General features: G+C 37.4%; 1 protein-coding gene across 1 annotated transcript in view; it reads left to right on the top strand.

Annotated features, from left to right (window-relative positions):
• rabgap1 (RAB GTPase activating protein 1) overlaps window positions 1-19156 on the top strand; it is a 76547-nt gene that overhangs the window by 44898 nt on the left and 12493 nt on the right. The window contains 10 exon segments of the mRNA XM_032539021.1: window positions 5811-5924; window positions 8037-8111; window positions 8704-8829; window positions 9091-9234; window positions 10260-10301; window positions 10748-10876; window positions 14591-14683; window positions 16042-16152; window positions 16502-16606; window positions 17703-17786. Of these exon segments, the coding sequence (XP_032394912.1) occupies window positions 5811-5924; window positions 8037-8111; window positions 8704-8829; window positions 9091-9234; window positions 10260-10301; window positions 10748-10876; window positions 14591-14683; window positions 16042-16152; window positions 16502-16606; window positions 17703-17786 (1023 nt within the window).

Below are 19156 nucleotides of genomic sequence, written 5' to 3'. Positions count from 1 at the left end.
ACACACACACACACACACACACACCACACACACACACACACACCACACACACCACACACACACCACACACACACCACAACACACGGGTATTTTTGTAGTTGTCTTTTAATCCGTATGAGATTTTCATCTTTGTGTATTTGTAAGGCTGTCAATAGGCCACACAAGACCCTCACTAATGGCTGACTCATGACTTAGCTGTTCTAAGACACTGAGATTATTATCACGTTAAGATGAAACTGACCACTGTAAGAAAACGGGCAAAAATGTTTCATTTTGCTTTCATGAAAGTGAGTCTTTGTGACAAATTAGATATTTTTCATTACTCAATGCTTTGTAGGTCACAAGCCCGAAAAAGTATCATAAGATGTACATGTATGTCTGTACTGAACAAATAAATGTAATGTTATCTCAATGAATTCTATTTTCCTTGTGCTAATTACTTTGCTACAAACTCAGTCATTGTGGCCACAATTTTCCTTTCATTTTCAGTTTATCTACCCTCCCACAAGTGAAATGCAGTTAGTAATCAGAAAGAATGTTAACCCACATACTGTGTTATTTTTGACAAAAACAGACCTTTATTTTTATATTTAGTAAGGTGGAAGACTTGGCTAAATACTGGTGGCTGAAGATCAAGTATTATAGTTGATAAGAAAAGTAATAGCACTGCATTTGTTACAGATAAGAATACATATTTGTTAACATGCTGTAAATTGACTAGTTGGTCTGCTGAGTTTGCATGCTGGTGAGGCCCAGTGGAAAAAGTGGTTTTAGAAAGCATTACCATGAGATAATCACATTATAGTTTTGGCAGTGTGTGTAGTGTTGTCATTAAGATTTAGCTTCTACCTGTATGTCATGTTTGTCCTGATCAGATACATATTTTTTTGGCTCTCCTTGTGCTGAATCAGCCAGTGCACAAATGGCACAAAGTAGTAAAGACAGACAATTAAGATTTAATAAAAGCTAAGGTGAGAAAACAGTTCAGTTCAGTAGTGTTCAGTCCATTACATATTCTTGTAAAGGAAAGACTAATGAAATCCCTCTATTTAACTAACTAATATTTATTAGCTTTATTAGTAAAGGATTTTTAAAAAGGAAAATGGGCATTTTAGTTGTTTTTTGATGAAAGCAAAGACTAGTTGTTATTTACAAAGCATTAGTTACTGCCACGTTTACTATTTCATTGATTAAGGCTCGAATCCAGTGATACAATTACAATGCAACATGTAAAACTCAGGGTTGGGGAGCATGGTTGATAAAAACCAAGCTTGATATATATCACAGTGTGTTCTCTTGGCATCTCAGCAGGGTCCTTTAGGAACAGAGAAAGAATAACAGAATGACATGTCAGCTATTGTGTTGAGTCAGAGAAAATTAGGGACATAAACAATAGAGGGCTAGCTGGTCAGTCTTCCCACGGAAACCCTACTCTGGTACTTTATTCCTAGCTTTAGACACACACACACACACACACACACACACACACACACACACACACACACACACACACACACACACACACACACACACACACACACAGAGTAACTTTGTCTTTTTGGCATACCCCCAGTGAAGAGTTTTTATTGTACGTTTGTAAGAAGAACATGTTTTGTTCTGTGACTTCATTCAGTTTATAGGTGCTTAATTTGATTTCCTTACAGTATTATTCTGGCAGTTACTAGTCACAGTGCTTCGACACATTCTATTGTGTTTGTTAGGAGAGTTAAACAGAAACTGAGCTGAGTACCTGTTGTAGTTGGCTTTCATACCTGACACCTTATTTGCTGTTGATGGTAGAGAATAGAGGGAACTTTTAAACTGGTTAGACTGAGGGCTTCAAAACTTTTGCAAAATGTTTCTGCTTTGCTAAAACCAATAAGTTTTATATGGTATGAACGGAAATCATTTCACTTTTTTCAGCAAGTAACGTTTTAATGCTTTGTGTTTGGATGAAACAAACGAGATACAAAGTGTTATTTAGCTTGCTGGTAGGTGTATTTTTAAGCTCTGGACAGAGCCGGCTAGCGGTTTCCTCCTGTATCCAATCGTCATGCTATTGGCTATGCTATTTATGTATTGTTTATTCTATCAAAGCTGACCACAGCTACAGTTCTTTGTAAAGCAGCCTAACTCTTTATACCTGCCTTGAAAGCAAACATGTATAACGTGTTTAAATATCACCTACAGTAAGATGTATGTTTATAACCTTTGTCTTTCACAGTCTTCTTTACACACACATAGAGATACACTATCTTAATCGCTTGAACTTGCTCTCACACTTCCGTGCATTACCATGAGACACTGGATATGTTTTCTCTCCCCTCTCACGCTACCCTCATTCCTAACCTCACTTTAACTGAATAGACAGACAGAAAGGAAGCTAATTGTCCATTAAGTCAGAGGTCTTTGTACATGCTCTCAGCACTTCAGATAAGTATGGCTAAGTGGTGCTTGTATAAACATGGATCCTTATCATTCACTGAAAGACTGTAGCCCGGTGTAATGGGCCCTTCACACTGGACGTAGTAACTCCAGCCCTGTGCTCTGAAATGCATCAATACCAATTTTAAGATCAAGGTTTCTGGAGGGCCTGTGTGCATCTTTTCAGTGGCTAAAGTTCCACCTGGTTGAACTTTACTCATGTGCTTCATGGTAAAGCCCTTAATTTGCCAAGCATTCTTTGATTAATTGATTAATCATTAGGTTTATGAAATGTAAAATAAATTGGGTTGTGAAGATATGCCAATCACAATTTCCCACGGTGATGTCTTCAAACCTCTTGTTTTGTTTGATCAAATGTCCCAAACCCAGAGGCACTCAGTTTACAATTATATATGATAAAGAGAAGCAGCAACTGGGCGCCCGTTTTAGTTGGTACAGAGTTTTCCTGCTCGACACAGCGGGACCGGGTTTGACTCTGACCTGCGGCCCTTTGCGGCATGTAATTCCCCCCCTCCCCTTTCATGTCTTCAGCTGTCCTGTTCAAAATAAAAGGCTGAAAATACCCCAAAAATAATCTTTTAAAAAAACAACAAAAAGTATGCAGCAACTCTCCAATTTGAGAAGCTGGAACTGGAGAAATTTGAGCATTTCTGATTATGTTCCTGTTGATGTAGTTATCTAATAATCCACTAATGCTTTTCAGTTCTAGTAAATGAGAATTGTACAGAATCTGTGAGAGGATGGATTCAACAAACCTAAATTAAAAAATTACCTAGTAATTATACTAGTCAAGTTGGCTTCCAACGCGCAAGCACGCGCACACACACACACACACACACACACACACACACACACACACACACACACACACCACACACACACACACACACACACACACACACACAGTAACTATGACGTAAAGGGTGTGGTGGAAGTTGTGGACTAGATTTAAATAATAGCCCCTTGGTTTTGGTCTCTTATCCCCCATTTGCTCACTTTGTTTAAGTACTCATTTCTTCCTGCATTTCCTCTTATACTTGGTTATTTTTGTTTCACTCGCTTGCTCTGTGGAAGTTGGAACAAAAACCTTGGAAAAAGGAGAGGGAGGGACTTGATGGTTACAATATCAGATAGACCACAAAGGTATAATTAGCTACAAAGAAAACAAGAGAGATTAAAAAATGATGATATTAAATTTAGGGATTTCTGGGGTATTTGGCTTTAATTTACATCCACTTTGACTGGGGTATTGCAGGATGGTTTTGCTAATAGGGATTTTAAGCCCCTGCTGCAATTAATGTTTAGCTTCAGTCCTGCAAAAGTGCTGTTGAGCAAGGCACAGGATGCTGAAAAATTCAGGGATTATTTCCCAATGTGTATTGGGACATTTTTCTACATGGATCAATGGAGTATCACATTAATTTGCTCATTCTTTGCTCTTATTCTTCACTGACGGTATGAAAACGGGGTCGTTGCACCAGGCTACAAAGAATGCCATAACAGATTGTTGCCTACACAGTTAAATGAATGCCCCATGTTTGTATTACATCACCCATAATAGTTTCAGGGACACTTCTCCACATACTGTATGAAGATATCTTTAAATGCGTATTTGATTTGTCATTTAGTGGCAGGGGTGTCTTGAACTAACATTACTTAGAGGCTGTTTGTTCCAGATACACTGTGCATCAATAATGAAATGAGAGGTAATTAATCTTGCTGGTAGAGTAATTACTGAACAGTGTGCATGTGTGTGGTATTTTCACTGAGTTGTGCTCTGTCATCACATTGGAGGGATATCCCGGAGTAAAAAAGTATTTGACCTCAGGCCTATGTGTGTAGTTGGGGATGTGGCCATGCCTCTATACTTGCATCAGTGTATTCTGAACATGAACAGTTTCTTCTGACCTTCATGCTAGCGGTTTATGGTATGGCATTGTGGTCTGTGTCAATTGGTTGGCCCACCACTTTTGGTCCACACAGAAATGTCAACAAATAGTGGGTGGATTAAAATGTAATTTGGTACAAACATTAATTTCCCCTTGATGATACATTTCAATCTTTTCGATGATCACTTTTTTCTTATTACCATTGTCAGGTCAAAATGTTAATTTTGCCCAGTGGTTTATGATTAAATACCTGCAAAGCTAATGGCACTTAGTGATAATAAGATAGCTAAACTAAGATGGTGAATATTTTACTGTACCTGCTTAGCATCCGCATGTTAGTATTGTCATCGTAAGCATGTTAGCATGCTGGTGATTTTGTATTCACACCTTAACACATTCCTGCTCTCTGTTCTAGTCACTCATCTATCGCTCTCCAGACAAAAATCTTAAGTCACTCTGTTACAGTTCAGAGTGTTTGTAAGTCAGTGTGACAATGAAAGCCAAACAATCTTATCCGCCTGGTGTATACAGTACAGTATTTCAGTCTCTTAGGTTTCTATCAAATTACCTCCTAGTTGATATCACTCTAAAGTAGGGCAATGTGTCAGAGATTTTCTTGTTTCTTGTATTTCACCAGATTTTAGGCAATGAACTTGCTATGTTGTTTGTTTTATAGAAAACGTGTATGTTGAATCAACATGATGAATAATAGGAATCTGTTTGTGTTTGGTCAATTTTCCATTAAAGTGCTCATATTATGCTTTTTGGCTTTTTCCCTTTCCTTTATTGTGTTATATATCTTTTGTACATGTAATAGGTTTACAAAGTGAAAAGTCCAAAGTCCACCCCAAAGGGACTTACCATCTCCAACAGAAAACACTGTTTACAAACTGCTCCAAACAGCTCTGTTGTAGTCTAGGCTTTACTTCTGTGATGAATATGCATCAATTTGTAACTCACGTTATGATGCTCGCCTAGCTGCTAGCATGACACGCCCTCATATTCTGCTTCTGACTGGGTAGTTGTGCTTACCTAGCTACTGCGCATGTGCGACTCCCAACAAAGATGGAACAGAAGTGTGATGCCATGTAAACCTATTCTGATATAACCTCTAAATACAATTATGAACTTGAAAATTAGCATAAAATGAGCACTTTAATGTTGTTGTTTTTCTTTACAGTTTATCAGAGCTGCGTTTTAATTGTTAACTATTGTTAGCGTATCTAAGTCAAGTTCTAAATCAAATACAACTAAATGGACAGAAAAAAACAAGTAGAGATACAGGGTAGATGTACAGTCTGTACTGTGGAAGAGAACATTCTGTGCCTCCCGTTGTTTATCTTGACCCATACTGTAAATCTCAGCAGTGTGTTGCCTTCACATACTGAGGTTTACTGATCACTGCTGGGTCTCTATGGATCCCCCCCCCTCCCTCCCAGTATTTTGCTAATAAAACTCCTTGTGTGTCATTATTAGGAATCCCCTCAGGACAGTGCCATCACCAGGGACATTAACAGGACATTCCCAGCTCATGACTACTTCAAAGACACCGGAGGAGATGGACAAGACTCCCTTTACAAGATCTGCAAGGTGGGACACGCACACATGCAAGAGGGTGTTTAAATTACATTATTTAAAGTCAACAGAGCATTATGAAGCCAGTTAAATAGCTACAGCTGACAGTATACCAAATGAGGTGTAAACCTATTGTAGAGAAAGGTACAGAAACGAGCATGTTTTTTTACTTCTTCTATTTTCCATTCTGATTAGCATTGACTGCATTAAAATTTAATTTAATTGCAAAACGCATACATCTTTTTGTATCCATCTTTTTGGAAATGTCGTGTCATCTATTTAAAACAACGTTTAATGGAATTCCTACAACCCTATCCGTCACAGTAAATAACAGATTCATTTTTACTGTACAACCTCTGTCACAAGTGTTTTTGGATGATTTATTATAAACGTTGTGGCCCTAACCTCACTGCGCATAATATGGTGCTGTAAAACTGTAATTGGACTGGAGACATAAACAGTTGGTCGTTTTGGTAGTAGCTGTCTTCATTTGTAAGAACCATTTAAAGAAGGATGCATGTAAAAAAGATTCACGTTTCCCTGTAATACGGTGTAATTGTTGTGTAAATGACTTGCTTTACAGTTGGTCTGAAGACAAAGTTTGCTGAGCAGTAGTGCAAGTTGTCACAGCTAAAGGGAACTGTTTATTAATTAACTGAACAGCCGCTCTGTTTCTGGGCGGTTCAGTGAGTTCATAACAGCCACTGCCCGTCTAGAAATTAAGTTTCTAATCAAACACACACACGCACACACACGCACACACACACACGCACACACACGCACACACACACACCAGACTCTACTGTAACACTCCCACACACCAGCATAGTACATACACATATAACCAAACCTGGCAAGTTGTCATTAAATACTTATTCATTGTTAAAGGAGAATTACGGTCAATTTCAACATGTAGCTCTGTTGTTTGGAAATTTGGAGTTCTGTCGGTATCAAGAAAAATTAAAAATCGGTGCTGCCTACACCGTGTTATCCTGCTGCTACAGTTAGCACAAAACAGGCTTACTTTTGTGAGAATGAACATGTATGTATAAAATTAAAATATACACATTTCAACCTATTGTTCCATAATCCCACATAAATTAGCTGCACTTTGTTCACTTTTCATTTAATTCATGATGTATAATACATATAATAAGTATGGGCATCCGTCTCTTTTCCAGACAAGCACCTCCTCAGGTGTGTTTGAATAATTCAGTGGGCCCTCCCTTTCCTCTGTGTGTGGATTGATCCACACTTTGTCTGTTTGACTTGTATTCATTATTTGTGTTTTCCCTTTCCCTTGCTCCCTCCCCTCATATTTACAACATTTCCTTGATGCCAAAATCTGTCTCCAAACCTTTCCTTTCCCTTTCTTTGTCCTTTCTTTTCTGTTTGTCTTTTTAACAGGCTCATTGTAATTTTTTATTTTTTTTCTGTCCCTCACTCCAGATCCTTACCTCTTCTTTGTATTCCTTTACTGATATTCTAATACCATTACTAAACAGTAAAGTGTAAAGCATACAGTGCAAAAACTTGAACAACTTTAGACTTCTAAAAAATTAATAAAAACTACTAGATATTACTCTCAACAGCTTGTACACTATAATTCAAGTGCTCTGTAGCCAAACAAGTCTATGACATTAAAAAAAGCAACTAAACATTTATACAAATTCTATTTCACTGATATGATGGTATGCACACAATGTTAGTCTTTTTTTGTGGGTGTGTGTAAATTCTCAATTTATTTTTAAGTTTTTTCTGCTTGATTTAAAGCTGTGTTAAGCTTCCAGTGTAGCTTGCGCCATCTTTCTCACTGCCTGTCTCATACAAGTTGAGTGTACTGACACTGAACTCACCCTCAACTGGTTTGTCAACTTCTAAGGAAAAATAATTAGTATTTTTGTTCAAATGACCTGCAACTTTCAGCTCTCTGTCACATTACGTTTCAGGCTTCAGTTGCAAACAACATTTGGACAAACATCTATTATACAATAGTTGGACAAGCACAACCCAGAATTAAAAAAAAAAAAGATTTTATCATCAATTAATTTCTCTCATAAATTTTTGAATTTACTGTGAAACTTATTTCCTAACGGTGTGCCTGTTTGCCTTTGTTCTCTCCTTCAGGCTTACTCTGTTTACGATGAGGAGATTGGTTACTGCCAGGGACAATCCTTCTTGGCTGCTGTGCTATTGCTGCATGTGAGTTCACATATCAGCAGGATCCAGCAAAAGTTCTATCCAATTTAATCCACTTTCAAGAGCTGATAGGGAATGTTTTGTTTTCATTTGACATCTGTATCTTTTTTGACATTATGCAATGCTATGTTATTGGCCTGGCTTATTTAGAATGTCTTAGAGCCTTTATCTCTGGTACATTAAGTGTAGGATGTGCTATGCAGGATGTACTGTTACTGCACAAGAACAGTCTGAGAAAGATTTCAGATGCAAAGTGGTATCTGTAGGACACTGAAATTTTACTTTTATGAATAAAAATATAATGTGTTTGTGTACATGTGCCAAACTAGGCTATTTAGGACCTCCTGGAGTTCAGTGACGTGTCAACACTGTCACCTAGTGGACATCCAATGTTAATGTCTTCTCAGAAACTGATGGACCGGGGGAGATGAATGCAAAGTATAACAACATTATAATTATTTTTTTAACAAGTTCAGGTAGTTTTATATGGGAAAGATTTGAAGTAAAAGGTTTTCCATATCAGCTTCATCTGAAACCTGTGTTACTAGGAAATGAGTTGGCAGAAGGCAATTCTTACTAAAACCGTCTTCTTCAGATGCCAGAGGAGCAGGCTTTCAGTGTGCTGGTCAAAATCATGTTTGATTACGGGCTCAGGGACCTTTTCAAGCAGAACTTTGAAGATCTACATTGCAAGTTCTTCCAACTTGAGAGACTCATGCAGGTATGTGTGTCATTTGCTGAAGTGCTTTTTCTGAATGTACACCATAACAGTCGTCAACTTCACTGTGTTCATGCATAATCAGGCTTAAAAGATTTGTTAGTTGTCATACAATTGGTCTAATTGCTTCTTTCTTTCTTTCTTTCTTTCTTTCTTTCTTTCTTTCTTTCTTTCTTTTTTCTTTCTTTCTTTCTTTCTTTCTTTAACCCTGTGTTTATTTCCTCCACCTCTTTCTTTCATTTGCTTTTTCTCGGTCATAAACAGGAATATATACCAGACCTGTACAACCATTTCCTGAATGTGGGTCTGGAGGCTCATATGTATGCCTCTCAGTGGTTCCTCACCCTTTTTACAGCCAAGTTCCCTCTTTACATGGTCTTCCACATTATTGACCTGCTACTGTGTGAGGTTGGTAATGAAAGACACAAACACTCTGTGTTACAGATTTAATTTTCAATTTCATCTGATTTATGTATTTTTGCCATTTATGTATGCACATTATCCCATACTGACAAAGAGAAACATGTATTTTAAGGAATCATTTGCTATGACACCCCAACCTGAGCTCATGTGCATCCTGTTTATTTTGATCTGTTGGTTGACTGATTTGTTGACTATGGCAAATTCAAGCACTAAAAGCCCGTAGGACTTAATAAAATAATGAAGTTTTGAAGCGAGAAGTGGAACACTGAACATTTTTCCAAGAGCTGGCTTTTAGGCCAAAGTCAGTAATTCCACTTGAAGGCCTCAGAGTAGAGTAGTTTTTAAGATGTTTTTGACCTGAATTTCAATACTACATCTAGTGAAAATGAAGCCCCAAAAATCACCTGAATAATACAGGACACCATGATTCTTTAATGAGGCATCGCAATAGCAGGAACGGGGGACTGTTCAAGATCTAGGAAATGATGGACAGATCAAAGAACCGAGAGGAAAGCCTGCTTTAAATCACACTTAACCTTAGAGTAAGGGGAAGGTTGACCTTTCAGCATGGTGGTCCAAGCCAAGACAACTGGAGTGTCTCCGGATGTCTTTAAGTCGGCCTGCCAAATCCCGAAGCTCGGTAGAGGGATTTTATGTTTTTAATTTTTCATCCTCCCTTGAAGTCTGACAGCTCTGATAAATAAGCTGCAAGGAAGAGTAGGGGACATTGAGAAAATTTAAATAGGCAATGCTGGTTAATGAGTATTATTAGCAGTGACTGCAGCATTATATATTGTGTCTGATTATGTACTGTACATCATTTAGACATTTTTCTTTTTGTTTAAATGAATCTGGAAATGTGCCTTTGCCATTATTGTGTATTATGTGTCCATTGTGTCCACATAGCATGCACCAATTGTGCCTATTTTTATTATGTCTATTTTTATTTCTTTGAACCTACAGTAACTCAATTCCACAGTACTCAATGAAAAATGTGTCTTTATTTTCAGGGCATCAGTGTGATCTTCAATGTGGCCTTGGCACTTCTGAAGGTAAGGTAGCCCGCGCTGTAATGAAGACACACACATGCTCACACAAACACATGACCACCACTAGCTAAAACAGCTCTGAGTAGAAATGGAAAGCAAGTGAAATAAAATCCCTAGCTCTCTCATTCAAAAGGCCCTTTGACCAAAAACAAAAAGACGGTCAATCTTAAAAGTGGAGCTTCAGTCCTAATCATGCTTTTAATGAAAGTTTAACTTGGGTACATTCACTAAAAGACCCTAGGTTGCATTTTGGCAAGAGTTGGGTTTTAAGATAGTTTAATAACGAACCTATTATTTATCATATATAGTTCAGAAAATTCCATCAACCAGTGAAGATTGTGCTGCTTCATGTTACAAAAAAGGGAAATAAATGTCCTACCAACACTCTACTCCAGCTTGTGTAAAGAATTTCTAATTTACTTTTATGTTCCCATCCTCCTTTTCCTCAGACATCAAAAGACGATTTGATCCAAACAGACTTCGAAGGTGCACTCAAATTCTTTCGCGTCCCGGTTCCGAAGAGATACCGCTCTGAAGAAAACGCAAAGAAACTGATGGAGCTGGCCTGTAGCATAAAGGTAAGTATAGAGTAAAAAAAATAAAAAATAACATAGCTATGTCTTTTCAGCCTTACATCCTGTATACAAGCCTCTTAGAATAGATTTAGTTTTGTATTCATATATTCAACATGTTGTTCGTAACCTAATTTTCATTTTGAGTAAAAATAGAAATGTTTACAAGTCCTTTATGTGGTGGAGCTAATGGTCTTCAAAATGCTCAGAAAGCTCCAAACAGTAATAGAATATTTGTAACAGAAAACTCTACTACTAAAAAGAAAAACAATTTAAGATGTAATGGATGGAGTCAGTGGAGAAACCTTCTTTGTAGTCCAGCAGTACTACTAAAATACCAGTAGGGGCCACTTTTTAACTTTAAATCAAGTTTAACAGATGCAATGAACATGCACACACACATGCCTCTTGCTTTCTGTCTGTCTATTTTTTTTGTTTTGCAATTTTTTATTGATTTTTTATTAAACTATGTAGCACTTTCTACAGCACATAATGGATCAAATATATACAAACATAGTATGGCTGTGTTAAACAAATTCAAACCAATGAGAAAGATACCCCCCCAAACCACTATCCCAGTTTTTCCCTTTGAATCCAGATCTTCACAAGAATAATTGTCCTGTCTGTCTCTTAAACACACACACACATACACACACACACACACACACACACACACACACACACACACACACACACACACACCCACACACACACACACACACACACCAGCGACTTGACCTGTTTTGAGCAGTCTGGTTTAGTTAAGAGGGCCCTGACTTTGAAGGTAACTTTGGGCAGAGATATTTATTAGCACAAACTCTGTAAAGGAGCCTGCATGGAGAGAGATCTGAGCTTTTTGGTTCCCAGTTAGACAGGTGGGCAGCAGAAGACAAATCTAGCGGATCTAAATCAGAGGCAATTGGACTTGTTGTGCGGTCTTGAAGATGTTTCAGTACTCATCTTAGAGGCATCAGTTCTGATCATAAATCACGAGGTTGGGCTGATGAGGCTTCTCAAATAGAATCCTTGTTTTCCTTATATGTGCTGCTTTTGTCTTGTTAGGTTAAATGTAATCATTAAACTTAGTTATGCTTGCATTGTTAGGGATGCGTTGTACCCATGTGAATAAAATACCTGTATTTAGTTACATTGATGCCTACTGACCTGCAATTTACTGCTTTAAAATGTTATTTCCTGCACATTACTGTATGTAGCAAGACAAAAATAAATCCAAGAAGTCGTTAGACCTCAGTGAGTATGGCAGTGGTGGAGCTGGGAATTGAATATGAATCAAGGTAGGCTAATCTGAAGCTTAGATGTCACTAAAGGGATTACTTGACCAGATCACTGGTGCCCTCTTTGACTGATGACACTGCCTTCTGATTGGACCACAAATCGTTCTGCACAGCCAGGTGCTCTTACTTTATTAAGCATTTCGGCTCAGATTTGTCAGGTATGCATTCAATGTCAGATATAGTGTTGTTTAAAACATGACGTAAAGTTTGGGTTATTACCTTTGGATGACCTACCTGGGGATGTTATCCATGTACCTGTTGATGCTAAAAAGCACAAAGTTATGGACAACTAAATTGGTTACATTGAATTTTGAAATATAGTTTATTTATGTACCAGAGGTTAAAGTCAAACATTTTGGTCCTTGACTCTTTCAACTGTTTACTCATCTCTTCCCTGGGTCATAAATTAGGATCATAGCAATCCTATCTTAAGCAAAGCAAAGTAAAAGGTTGTTGTAAAGTTATGGAATCAGTAAGCGTATCTATATTTTTATCATAGTACAGTTATTGTAGCGTCTGTGGTGGAAAAACTCTTTAAACTACTTTATTTAGTAATTGTGGTCATAAGGTCATTATGATTTGAATAATTTTGAAGTGAATATGTGACAAACAGTTGGAAACTACAGTCAGTTCACCAAATGTATTCAGGAGACAACCTCAGGGTCAAAGTAATGGCATTAAAGTTGTCTCAGTGTGTAGTTGTTACACCTACTTCCTCATCTTGTCTGCCAACCTTTTGACTTCTAAAGCTAATAACATAATTTCAATAGAAATCATAAATGCCTGCTTTTTGTTTTTTTGGTTACCTGTGTGTTTTAGTTTCCATCTCATTATGTCTATGTCATAGCTCTCTACTTTCTCTCTTGTTCATATGAGCATTTGAGCATAGGTAGTTTTATACAGTTACAGCAATCCAGGTGAATAAAACTTGTAATCGGTTTTTAGTTTCAGAAGAACAGATAATGATTATCAAATCACATGAAAGAGAGCCGGTGCTTTCCATTAGTGTATTTTAAACACTTTAGTAAACAATACTGATGGTACTGCGCAGGTAATTTGCTAATTCATAATTGATCCAAGACTTGTAAGATGAGAAAGGTTTTATGTCTATAAATTATGGCTGTGCTTGAGAGAGCCATAGTTGCTCTGTGTTCCTGATTGCTTTTCTAAGTAGTAACTTCTGGAGACCCAGCTGTTTGTGAAGGCTACAAGAGAAAGGAGGAAAAAAGAACGAGAAAGGAGATGTATGGGGCAACTCTTGCCCCAATGACCTCTTGTATTTTTTTTTTTCCTTTTCCATGCTGTCCCAGTTCTGCTAACATCATTAGATGAAGAGTGGTGGGAAGATTTGGAACAGCTGATATACTGTAGACTAATACTGAACATGAGACTGTAACACACACATGCAGGTATGCATGCAAAGAACAATGGTTCATTGATGTTGCAGACTTAACTAGATGCATTAGAATTCACAAAATTGACAAGCAAGTCTCTCTTTCATGCTGAAAATCCAGAACATAGTGTCTCTTTTTAAAAGCCAAAATGTAAGGCAGCAGCTGGGCAGTGAAAGGCCTGTTGGTAAGATTGCTTAAATGCAGTGTGTAAGCAAACGTCATCTGTAGGCATGAATTTGACTGTAAGCATGTAAATAACTGAGCCTCTGTTTTGCCGTTTTGGCGATCTGAGTTGAATCACTGAACCTAAACTCTGTGTACTGAATTTTGTGTTTTGTGGAGACGATGAACACTGTAGTGGGAACTGAAGCAAGTTTAGTTTTACCTGCTGAGAGAATCTTGTTCGTAGTTCCTTTGATTCTATTTTCTGCAGGTTTTGTAAGAATAACAGTAACACTGCCCAAAAGCCACAAAAGTGTGTAATTGATGATATAATGTAATCCACGATTACAAAATACAATGTTATCTCAATCAGCCATAAAAGTTGGTATACGTACACATTCCTTTTTTTTTTCAGGGAACATTCAGCCCTTGTTAATGTGCATGTTTTGGTGTTTACATTCTAATTTCAAAATGCTATAGTTTTTGATTACTGCGTACTGTAGTAACTTTTTAAGTCTCAAAGAAACAGTAAGGTGACATGAGTTACTCCAGACAGTGTGGACAGTGATATCCCAACATACCAGCTTGTCAGACAACAATAAACAGTAGCAAATTGGGCTTGTAATCTCTCAACTTCTCTCAAGATGTTATTCAAAACAGTCCAGCAAAGATTACCAATCTTGTGTGCTTGTTTACAAAAGATGGGACAAATTCTTTACTGGCAGCCACCTTAAGTGCACAATCCAAATACTTTTGGGCTCATTCTATTCATAATTTTCATCATGTTTATATTAGTGTAATTTTTCTTTGTGTGTGTGCTATAGTTGATGAGTATCAAACATGGTTTGTCTGCTCTCACTGCCCAACAGATCAGCCAGAAAAAGCTGAAGAAATTTGAGAAGGAGTACCACACCTTGAGGGAGCAGCAGGAGCAACAGGAGGCCCCAATCGAGAGATATGAGGTAGACATTAACATATTCACCTGTGCATATTAAGCATTACAAATTCTCCATTAAATCAACATATATTTGATATTTAGGTAGATCTGTTTTTCAAAAGACATGCAACTCTGATTTGGTTCTCCTGACAAGAGCAGAAATATTTATATTTCCTGTCCTTGATTTATATTTATACAGTTTATAATTGAACTATTTTAGTATCAAAAGTATTAAATTTCATTTCACAACTCTGGAACTCATTTGGTGTTACCACTAAATGGTGTTAAAGTAACCATACTCTGACAGAGTATTTTTTGTAGACCATAACAGTACTTGTTTGGGAAAGAAATACTACAAGGCACAAAAAAAACACATTAAGTGTACATGCCATAAGTCATCTCAACGGTAGCGGGTTGGTTGTAAATAGAACAAGATCATCAACTACAGTGACTGAACTCCTGCTTGGTTTGCTCTTGAAAAATGCTTCCAACCAACCAATGGCATGGTTTTATATGTCAAACAAGATATTTTGAGATGTTTGCATTATTGGTATTTCTGAGGGTTTTCACATACTCAACCATTAAGACAGATTGCCGTCAGGTTGGTTTTTCAGATTATAATTGTTTCATTATTTTAATATGCTTAAGCATATTTCAGATTGTCACATCTGCAATTATGTATTCATATCAGTTTTACCAATGCCCTGTTTGTTTACCTTTGAATCAGTTCCATTAATCCTATTTTTAGCAAGCACATCAGGGCATTAAAATTGACTTTTCTTTTATTAAAGAAAAACATTTAACTATATTGAGCAGGATTATTTCAATGAAAAGCATGTACTCATAAATGAGAATGTGTGCATTATTTACATTAACAGACTTGCTTGTTAGACAGTTAGGTAAGTGTAACAAAATGGCATCTATTCAAATGCTGGAATTTTAAATCTTTTTTTGAAAGTAGGATAGTGATATCTAGTGGAAGTGTAATATTAATAATGTATCCCCTTAACTCCTTTGCTTCTCATCTCTTGGAAATTATTGTACATGTATGTCTGTTTTCAATACAGCTGTCTCTCGCTGTTAATGATGTACAAACAGGTTATTCCCTGTTAAACATTACAGAAAACTCTTGCTGTGTAATTACGCTCTCAATTGATCATAGATAACTTTTACACACACAATCTCGTTCAATATATTTTTGCACTGAGCTAGGAAAGATGCTTACACATTCATTCCCAACTCTCATGATTAACTAATTTTCCTTGCTCTGCTATCTCTTCACTCTTCTTCCTCTTTCATGTTCCCTCACTTCTTTTTGTTTACGCGCTCCTCTGTTTTTCTGTCCCCCTCTTTTTCTTGTTTCATCTCTCTGCCTCCGTCCAGCGGGAGAACCGTCGTTTGCAAGAGGCTAACATGCGTTTGGAGCAGGAGAATGACGATCTGGCACATGAACTAGTCAGCAGCAAGATAGCTCTGCGCAAAGACCTGGACAACGTAAGTCAAAGAGAAAACAAATTGTGTCAATTTGTGTGTGTGCGTGCGTCCTTGCATGCTTTACAACTGCACCACACTTAACAGAAGCATGCCGTAGTTGTGGAACAATTGTGCAAGAACTGAAACAAAATGAGAAAGAGTGCAGGCACGATTGTCTTTGTGCAACAAATACACTTACATTTAGCCACACCTTTATTTACACAACCTAAAAATGTCATTAGTGTGTCAGGCTCGTTTGACTTACTTTGAGAAGAAGGACAGTAGAGAGAGCTATGACAGAAGTAGGTCAAGTGTAACTTTCAATAACCTCATCAACATTGGCTTATTTTTTTGTGTGTGTTTGTGTAAGGCTGAGGAGAAGGCAGATGCCCTGAATAAAGAGTTGCTGCTGACCAAACAGAAACTGGTGGACTCTGAGGATGAGAAGAGACGACTGGAGGAAGAATCTGCGCAGGTTAGAGCCAACAACGAGGCACTTTTCAGCCTATTTTATAGACATTAGCTGAAGATGTGTTTTTCTTTAAATCTCATGTGGCGCACAAATGGTCGGAAAGTGACAGCACTATTGCAACACAATTTCTCAGGTGAAGGAATCTTTTTAGAAATATTGTGAAGAGTTGCTACTTAAATCTCCTGTCTTGGGGCCAAGAGGGAGACTAGCAGGATATATGCTACATTAATATAGCAAGCTGTGACTGAGCAGTCTATCTTATGAACAGAACCAAGAGTCTGCAGGTTTTATTCCAACCAAACACTGGGATGGCTGATTTTACTGATACAGTCTCTTTCTGTGGATAATAGTGTGTTAATTGATATAATCACCTTTTTTTGGTAGGAATAAAACATGCAGACTCATGGCATGTCTACCTTAAATTTATTAGACTGTTGTCTGAAAAAAGGCTGTAATTTCTCTTTTTCTGAGGTAGCAGTGCTGACTATACTACTACTTGTTATGTCAAACCATAAACCATTAAATCCCCTTTAAACATACTGCAAAGGCCAAACACAATCATTTATATGGCTCTCTCTCTGTATACTATATTCACCTTTCAACGTACAGTAGGTCTGGCTCCTAACCATTTTATCATTTAATCTGTCCATGCCATTTTCTCCCTGTCTGTATGTATTATTGTATGACCTCCGTCTATGTCATACGATTGGTAGAAAAATCTATATTCCAAACATTTTCAGGGCTAACTCTATCCATCCATCCATTGTCAAAGGAAGTAAGTTCATCTTTGATGTTGATTTTCTTAAGTATGATGAAGAATACCTCTGAGGTGAAGGACAGACCCACTGCCCTCTGTTCCCATGTGTGTTCAGTGCTGTCCTCCAAATGTGTTCTGTCTTCTTGAGTGTGTAGGTCTAGCTGTGAATGATTTATGTGCTTGCATAGAGGTTACGTTGAGGGTGTGACTTTGCCCTGGGCTTCACGTCTGCCAATCCCTTTCTTTGTCTTCTTCACATGCCATGGCAGTCACACAGTCTCTGGGGTCTCTGGCTTGGCTCCCGTCCTTGGTGTCAGTATCTGTGTTTGTTTGCTTTCACAGCTGAAGGAGATGTGCAGACGAGAGCTTGATAAGTCTGAATCGGAGATAAAGAAGAACGGCTCCATTATTGGAGAATATAAGCAGGTATGTACTGTAAATCTGAATTGTGTGCTTTAGAATTGATTTAGTACCAAAATCACTTAAAAAGACTCAAATTCAGAAGTCTAGCAAAAGTGTTGATTCCTTTGAGTTTGCTTATAGTACAGTACTCTGAGCCTCGCTGTAAAATCCTATTACTTAAGTGTGTCTCTTTTCTCACAAGTACATTTAGGAGAAGTGAAACTATAAACTGGCAAACTCACCCCAGTTTCCTTGAAATGTTTTTTGAACACTGTGTCAACATCATAACCCCTTTTACACTCCACTTAACCTCCCACCAGCCCAAGCCTAGATAGATCTCCCAAGGCTCTTTAACGTGATGATCAATACATACGTCAATCCAATATATAAATACAAATATTAATTTATACAATTACACCAATGTATATTAATACATTCTAATAAGTATACATATATACCTTAAACTAAATACAAAACTAAGACATTTAAGCCAAGAAGAGGATGAAAAGTATATATATTTAATAAAAGGGAGCATGATATACACAGGAACATATTTACATGGAGTTGTTCCTCACAGTCGCAGCATTCTGAATTGCACTTCCTTTGTTAAATCTATATTATCTTAAAACCTTTTTGTGTTTATTCTTGGCCGATAAACTACAGTACCGTATGTTCTCCAGTAATGCAATACCATCAAAATACCATTAGTCAATACTGTAAGAGCACACAAGAGTGCTTCTCAAAGAACAATGCATTACAAATTATACAGGTAAATAAAATGTATAAGCATTGACCTTAAAACAATAACATGAAACTGATCAAATAATACTAGATAAATAAAGAAGATGACAATGAGTCAGCCAGCCTTTCTGTATGTCCCTGTCAATAAAGAGTCTTGGGATTCTGATGAAACAAACTCTGCCTCCTTTAGTTTATGCTAGACTCTGGAAGGTCTAAATACGTGCACATATGGAGCTAAAAGGTCTGAAATATAGCAAGGAGCCATGAGATTAAAGGTAATCAATAAAATCTTTAAATCAATCCTAAAACCTTCTGGGAGCCAAAAGTAGGTGTTGACAAGTCACACCTCTGACTTTAATACAGCTGCTGTTGTTTTCCAGCTGCAGGATAGAAACTGGACACTTAATTATTTATATCAGAGAATTTATTCTAATCTGTTGCTTAGATTTAATTTCATGAGGAGCTTTGAAATAGATGAGCAGAAAGCTACTTATTGATCTGGAAACCACACAACAAAGTGGAGCTATGCTAATTAAAGATGCAAGTGCATAAGAAACAGGGCAAGACAGTAGTTAGCAGTAGCTTGATGATCAGATACAAACAGCCGGTAATTCTGTACAGTAGGTCCACGTTAGAGTTTAGCTTACACACAT

Source organism: Etheostoma spectabile, chromosome 16, assembly GCF_008692095.1.
Source record: "Etheostoma spectabile isolate EspeVRDwgs_2016 chromosome 16, UIUC_Espe_1.0, whole genome shotgun sequence".
Taxonomy (NCBI): Eukaryota; Metazoa; Chordata; class Actinopteri; order Perciformes; family Percidae; genus Etheostoma; species Etheostoma spectabile.
Note: the sequence above shows the minus strand (reverse complement) of the source record. Positions and strands in the feature narration are given on the sequence as shown.